The following is a 7,390-nucleotide window of genomic DNA, read 5'->3' on the forward strand; positions in this document are numbered from 1 at the left end:
GAACCTTTGCTCCTCCAGCTGTTTAAATTACAAGCTTAACGCAGCAGTACAACTTTGAAAAGACGGGGATGCTCAAATAATAGAAATTTCATTCTGCTCCTCTTATAATACTAGCCATATATATGAAAACTGTGCCGGGCTGGCGAATTGGCATTCCATCTACGTGTTTATCCATATGGCCACGTTTGGGAAAAGACCAGCTTAGTTTCTCAGTTAGCTGTAGTTCAAAACTAGTGGCTTTCACTAATAACTGCGCTCTATTATTATAATTCAAGCAACTTCACCTTTTTCAAATTACTTTGTAGTCTGGCAACCAACCAACCAGAATTTCTGAACACAGTACAAGAGGCGGTGCAGTGAAAAATGTATGCATCTCAGCTATAAATCATTCTCTTCCTCCTTGAAGGGCCACTCTGCAGTATGGCAGGCCCTAAACATAAACTACCTTCAAAATTTTATAGCCCAAAGAGAAATCAGTCCATTAAAAATACATTTTTGTCTTGTATTGCAAGAAGGCAATGTCAGCCAGGTCTTGGATTTAAGTAGCTTTTTGTTTTCTGCCTTTTTTCCAGCAGAGGGAGAACACTGAACACGGTATATGCATATGGACACGCGTAGATACTCTTAAGTAACACTACCCCTTCCACTGCCTGTGATGCCAATCAGGGAAGGTCTTACTTCTCTCCCTTGAAAATTTGCCACATTACCAGGTAGGCAAGGTACAAAGACCATCTTGCTTTTTGTACTCACAAAGCAGCTTCTGTGATAAGATTCTATTAGGACTTTGGGGCTCCATGACAAAACAGAGTTACTTAAAGGGCAGATGACAAGAAAACAGTTATAAAATAGTATTACTTTTCAGCTTTGGTAAGATTAATCACACATCAGTAAAACTATAAATTTAACAGTACAGAAAATATTTTGCTTCCTTGTAATTTAGCAATTTAATGGGTTGCTGGGAGTAGAGAAAAAGAGAAAACATCTAAAAACCTTGTCAAACAGTACCGTGACACTTATTCCCAAGCCGTTATCTTTTTTGGCTAGTTCAACCTCAAAGATATCTCCAGGTTTAAGAAGTGTTGCAGTAATGTTTTTAGAATTCATTTTTTTGGTTGCATGCTCTGAGGAAGAGTCCTTTATTTAAAAACAAACAAACACAAACAAAACAAAAATAAGACAAAAAGAGAGAATAATTTGTCATCAGAACAGAAGTTCACAGTAAGACTCTAAAGGGTGTGTTTTTGAGTCAGACCAAGCCAAAAGGAGTCCACATGGCAAAGTACCAATTAGTAAGCCTCATACTGCTCATTCCTTTAACTTTTCCATTGCTGTCATTGAACAGGTTTAGTGCAGATATACGCTTGGCCTTCAGCAGCCAAGTCTTTATTGTCAAAGTGAGCTGATCATAGAACACAGAGAAGATAGTACTTCAGTATTAGAGCAGCCCAGGTTCTATTGGATTAATTTGCAGAAGCTGCTACAACTTGACTGAACAAGCTCCATCAGCTGAAAAGAGGAATCACTGCCAGTTGGGAATTAATTTGCAGTACTTGCCATTGCGCACTTTTGGAAAGGTGAAAGCAGCAAGCTGTCTCTATTCAGAGCATGGCTCACTGCTGAACTTCACCACGCAAGAGCGATTTTCCATGGATTAGATCAATCCCAAAACACAATGAGTTCTGCTGCTACCCATTACTACTACTACTATTTTAATCTAGGAAAAACTTCATTTATCTGGCAGATGAATAAACTTACCTCCAGAGGTGGTCACTAGACTATGATCATATCAACAAACACACAGAATTGAAAGGAGGTTTTCTACAGAGTCAACAAGCGCACTACACGTTTGTCCCAAAGCACAATCTGCCTCCGTAAGACATGCTCATATTGTGACATGGGAAGTTGTTTCAAGTTAGAAGAGTGACTTTCTCCATTTATTTCAATAACATCACCAAACTATTAGGAATTGCCATTAGAAGGTTAAGCTGCGGGCCAGGCTGTCCTTCCCCCACATCCTTTAACCTTATTCATGCCCCAAATCAGCTTTTTCATTACCACTATTACATGATGGGAAGTATTAATATGAAATACACTATGCCTTTTTAGCTGGCTGTTGCTCTTGACTGCTGGAATAAGTTGCTTCATCCATGTCAGAATCCCCTCGGTCAGAATATTCCACAGACTCCACTACCCCAGGCCTTTTATTTTTTGCTCGAATACTGTCAGACAAGGATCTTCTCTTCTCATTCATTTTAGAAAGCCCAGACTGAGAACCAGTGTAATGCTGAGAATCCTGCTGGGCTCCACCACTCGCACGTTTGCCAAAGAGGCCAGCTGTCTGGCTCTGAGACAGGCTGGCACTCTCGGTTCTGGAATCCTGGGAGCTCATGCTTCCATTCCGCTTGCCTCCTGACAAACCAGACAAACTCCCCAAAACAGGCCTCTGATGACCAAGCGACCAGTTGTGTTCTTCTGAAGAGGAGTCTGCCTCATTGTCCTGCACCGACGGTGGCCTCCTTAAATAACCACTGGCTCCATTACTGATATGTGCAGTGTTAGATGATGCTGAAAACCAGGAGACAAGACAGTCATCAGTAGTTGGTAACATCTTATCTGCAGCTGGCACAAATTTCCTAGCTTACAAGCATGTAAGGTGTTACCCATCCTTACTATACAGAAAACCTTCTGTTTACGATGCAACAGATGTGTCCTCACCAAAGGTTACCGTAACCACTGCTTTGTTCGGTCTCAGAACACAATTTCAAGCACATTATCAGCTGCAGTTGCTTACAGAAGTGACTGCAGCTAAGGTGATGTTTTACAGCTATCTCAGCTGATTGAATTAGGAATTTTAAAGAAATACAGAAAGTACCTTACCAAAAGGCATCAAATAAAGCAAAGTGCTCAAACTCAAAGAACAACTCTTTAATAATAAGGAATATTTCTCTCTGTACCTTTGGATAGCTTGTCCTTGGGCTGAGAGATAACAAGTATCACATCTTCAGGTGCATTCTCCAAAATTTCTAACGCTGTGTGATGGCTGACACCTTCTAAACTTGTGCTGTTTACAGATATTAGTCGGTGTCCTGCACAAAAGGATTTGTTCAGATACAATCTAACATCTACATTTTTGTCTATCAGTGAGAATGTGGAGAACAGGTTTAAAAATCTCTGCATAATGCATGATTTAAAAATTACTAAAATTCAAGTGATGCTGGAATAGAGAACTCTAATCATTAAAACCCACAAAAGCTAAAACAAACCGCAAGAACTTGTTATTAATATCTCCTCTCTTTAAACCTGCCAAACCTCTCCATATTATGATTTCTACCTTTTCTCTTCTGATGTAAGAAAAACACGTTGCAAAAGCTAAAATCAAGAAGTGAAATAAGAAATATGCAGTACAGTTCAAGGTGCACACTAAAATGAAAAGAAAAAAAAACAGATAAAAAGTAAACCCTCCCCCCAATATGGTTACATTCACTATTTCCAAAATTAAAGTATGGATTGGGATTTTTAAAAAGAACTGAAATTACATAGCATCTATAGAGAGACAATAGCAAGTAAAGCCCTTATCGCAGAATTGTTTTGGTTGGAAGAGATCTTTAAGATTACTGAGTCCAACCGTTCACACTGCGCTGCCAGGGTCCCTGAACCACATCCCTCAGCACCACACCCACACATCTTATCTTTATATGTAACTTTAATTTTCTGCTACTTCAAGCTTTATAACTTTTAATTGGATTCAAATGACTTTTGTTTTTGTATAGTTTAACAAAGAAGTATCTCCAGTTTTCAGAAGTTATCCAGAAGGTAACTGCAGGTCAGTATTTGTAACGGACTGATGCCCACGGCCATGGAAATGGTGCTACTTATGTGTTCAGCCTTTTCTTTCACGTATACGCCTCTTCTTTTCACGCTATTCACCTGGTTTTAGAGATCCTTCCAAATCAGCTGGCCCTCCAGGAGTAACTGAATGAATAAAAATTCCCAAATCAAGTTTCCCTGTCTTCTCTCCACCGACAATTTGAAAGCCTGTTAGAAAAGGCCCAAAGCGTGCAAAAAGGTCAGTGATCACAGCATAACTTTACCCAGTGCAAGTCTGTATTCCAGAACATTCAAAAACTTATACATCCTAATAAATGTAGAAGAAAATTATACATCTCAACAAAGGCTACAGAAGAGTAAATGGTAAAACTTTTTTGATTAAGCTTTATTGCATTCTCTGGTTTTGAGCAAGTGATTTGCTTTGTCTAGCTGGCTTCTCAGAAAACTCCAGCAAAGGCTACAAAAGACAACTATGGCAAGAAACAGATGTACAAACACTTGTGTACAATTTAATGTACATTAAACGTACACTGGCTGACCAGTATTTTCTCTCAAAATTTCTGATTTTCTCCATTGTTAGATGCTTCACCTAAATGTCTGACTCTGGTCTTAAGAGCTCAGTTTTTCAATCCCCTGTTTTCTTTTGAGGCTTCTAATCTATTTCTGCTAATTCTACCAGGTAAATCTGGGAAGAAAGTTCAAGATGGAGAAAAAAATGAAATAGAAGGTATCGGGTCATCCTTATTCTAGCTAAAGCAACAAAATGCCACTGGTTGCACAGGAAAGAGAGAGAAGAAACAGTGCATTTCATATGAATTTCTTTCCTTTTTGGTCAACTCAAGTTACAGTGCAGGGTAAACACTCCCCCCGCCCCCCTTCAAATATGTACAACAGTCCTGTTTTGAATGACAGACAGAACAATGTCCTTAAGGACACCTTAGAGAGCTTCCCTAAAGCACAACAGCAACACCAAAATATTCCTTACTCATACGAGGAAAATTATGTGGGTTTATGAAAAAATGTAGTGATAGTAGAAGGAATGGAATGCAAATACCACGTCTTCCAGGCTTCTTAAACCTCAAATTAGCGTTCCACCTGATAACATTACAAAAGTAAGAAAAACACTCCACAATTCGCTTATAATGGTTTTATAATGTCTTTTTTGTTGTTTAAAGCCTTCAATTGTCACAACAGAGGTGTTCACATAGACAAAAATCTTGTACCTGAACACAGAGATAAACTTTAAAGGCCAACTTTTAGGATGACTAGTTCACAGTATAAATATTATCCTACACTTATATAAGAACTAAGCAACAGACTTGCCTAGCATCACTCAACAAACCAGTAGCAGGCGCTTCAGCATCTTAAATGCCTTCAAAATCCAGTTACTGTCTGCTCTGCTTTCCTCAGCCCTACAATAAATACTTCAATGCAGACAAGAAAACTTTATTTTGTGTTGGCTGCTAGAAATGCACATGGCAACAACAATTTTAAAGCCACTTACCTAAGCCGTACTTTTCATCCTTTTTCAAGTTCACCAAAGTGATCTCTCTTTCTGGTGAGGCAACTCTGTTCTGTGTTGTTGGCAGAGAGTTATCTGAAAAGCCAACATTTCGTGATCAGACACTACCTGAATGTTTCCCCTCAGGTTTGCCTTGAAGTTCTATTCCATTAAAAAAAGTCTACTTCTCTGATAACCTGAAAAGCTGTTCTGAACTAGTAGGTCCAACTTTCATCTTCCAAGTCACGTCCAAATTAAAAAAGCTACACCACACTGTTATAACTCACTCCCATCTTTACCAGATAAATCTTCCGCTTCTCCTAAGTAAAGCACCTAGCATAGTCTCTTGGAATCACAAGACAACTGAACCCTAGAATCTTCAAATTTATTAGTCTCTGTTCAGCAAAGTATTTTGATCTGTGTTTACGTGCCCTGTTCAGGTAGGCAGGATGTAAACGTGTTGGTAAAAGTGAAACTAAGGCTTATTATATGAAGTTACTATAAGGTTACTCAGTGAGTTCCCTTAATGGTGGTCCTTCACTGAAAAACAACCAACATCAGAGCTATCTACAAAAACCTATCTTGTTTAAACTTCCTTCCTCATTTGCAACTTCACAGGCTGCTGATTCTGTCTCTTCCAAAATGTGAACATCTTCACAATAGAATCATGTGACCCCCGAGGACTCCCAACAAGCTGCAGTAGACACAGACAGCATGATTTGGAAAAAAACCCAGTCTCCTGACACTTCAGAAAATGCCAACGTACTGTAAGCCTGAACTAATGAATTGTCTACCTAGAGAAGATAAAACTCACTTGGTCTGGAGTGCCAGGCATACAATTGCCCAAAGTGAAACACGCAATACCAGAACAGCAGAAAACGACTGAGCTATACACACTGCTACAAGCAGAAATGCAACAGTGCAAGCGAATACAACAGACTGCACCACCTAGACAAGGAGTTTTTCCTCCCACAAAACCAAGTCAAATCAGAAAAGTAAAAGTACTAAAAAGAAGACACAGTCTTGGGCTCTACAGAACCAGTAGCCTCATAAGGAAGGGAAATGATCTTTGAAGAGCATGGTATGTTAGGCAAGACTCAAAGAGCCACGATTCATATTTGAAGAATATTATACATGGATGTCAAAGTCTCTCCCAAGAAGCAATCCAAAAGAGATATTAGGACTTGTATTTAGGAAAAGATCCTAGCCAGCTAACTGGAAGAGGTATTTGATTTAGGAATAGCAAAGAAACAGGACAGGTGGAACACTGAAGCACTTGAGAAGTGCTTCACAAATTGACTTAATTCATTCTGTAGGCATATTTTTAACAACTTACTGCTCTCCTTCAACAGTGTTGATGATGGAAGATTTGCCGAAGTATTCAAGCTAACACCTGCAACATGAATGAAAATATTAGACGTTGTTATAAATTAATTTTTTAATATGAAAGCTACCAAGAAGTATTTCACAATTTACACAATACACAGGAGGAGCTAGTTCACAATATCAGATTGTTTATTTTAAAAATGAATAAACACAAATGTAGTTTTGGATTAGCAAATCCAAATTACTCATGTACTTTGGTTGTAGTTCAAGATTCAGAGAGATGGTAGCTCATGCAAAGGCAAAGCATTAAAGAAAGGGCCAAGGTTTGGCCTTTAGAACCACTGTTAACTTCAGATTAACAGATCTTTAAGAAACTAAGTCAAAGACTATAATTTCTAACAGGATTAGCTGAAAATGCCTAACCTAATAACACAACAAGAATCTTGTAAGATTTTGTATGCTAACAAATAACTTCCTTCAGTAACAAGCAATTTGAACCAAGTACTCCTCATTAAATTGGTTTGCGTATAGAATCGTATTTTCTTTGGAATGATCAATGACAAGCAGATACAGGACAAACACACTAGGTTATGAAAGTAAACGAGGTGAGATAATCCAAGCTTCTTAGGAAAGCAGTCCTGGCCCTTTCCAAACTTTTGAACCCTAAAGTTTCAGCTGATGAGTTTCATCATACAAAGAATGTGTGTCCCCAGCACAGGCAATGTGATTCAGCAG

General features: G+C 38.7%; 1 protein-coding gene across 1 annotated transcript in view; it reads right to left on the reverse strand.

Annotated features, from left to right (window-relative positions):
• The window catches only part of PTPN13 (protein tyrosine phosphatase, non-receptor type 13 (APO-1/CD95 (Fas)-associated phosphatase)), a gene marked incomplete at both ends in the record, with an annotated part of 40,260 nt that overhangs the window by 10,213 nt on the left and 22,657 nt on the right, over window positions 1–7,390 (reverse strand). The window contains 6 exons of the mRNA XM_010146226.1: window positions 991–1,134; window positions 2,099–2,565; window positions 2,955–3,086; window positions 3,928–4,035; window positions 5,333–5,425; window positions 6,666–6,722. Of these exons, the coding sequence (XP_010144528.1) occupies window positions 991–1,134; window positions 2,099–2,565; window positions 2,955–3,086; window positions 3,928–4,035; window positions 5,333–5,425; window positions 6,666–6,722 (1,001 nt within the window). The remainder of the gene's footprint in view (window positions 1–990; window positions 1,135–2,098; window positions 2,566–2,954; window positions 3,087–3,927; window positions 4,036–5,332; window positions 5,426–6,665; window positions 6,723–7,390) is intronic.

This window comes from Buceros rhinoceros, unplaced genomic scaffold (genome assembly GCF_000710305.1).
Source record: "Buceros rhinoceros silvestris isolate BGI_N320 unplaced genomic scaffold, ASM71030v1 scaffold17782, whole genome shotgun sequence".
NCBI classification, from domain to species: domain Eukaryota; kingdom Metazoa; phylum Chordata; class Aves; order Bucerotiformes; family Bucerotidae; genus Buceros; species Buceros rhinoceros.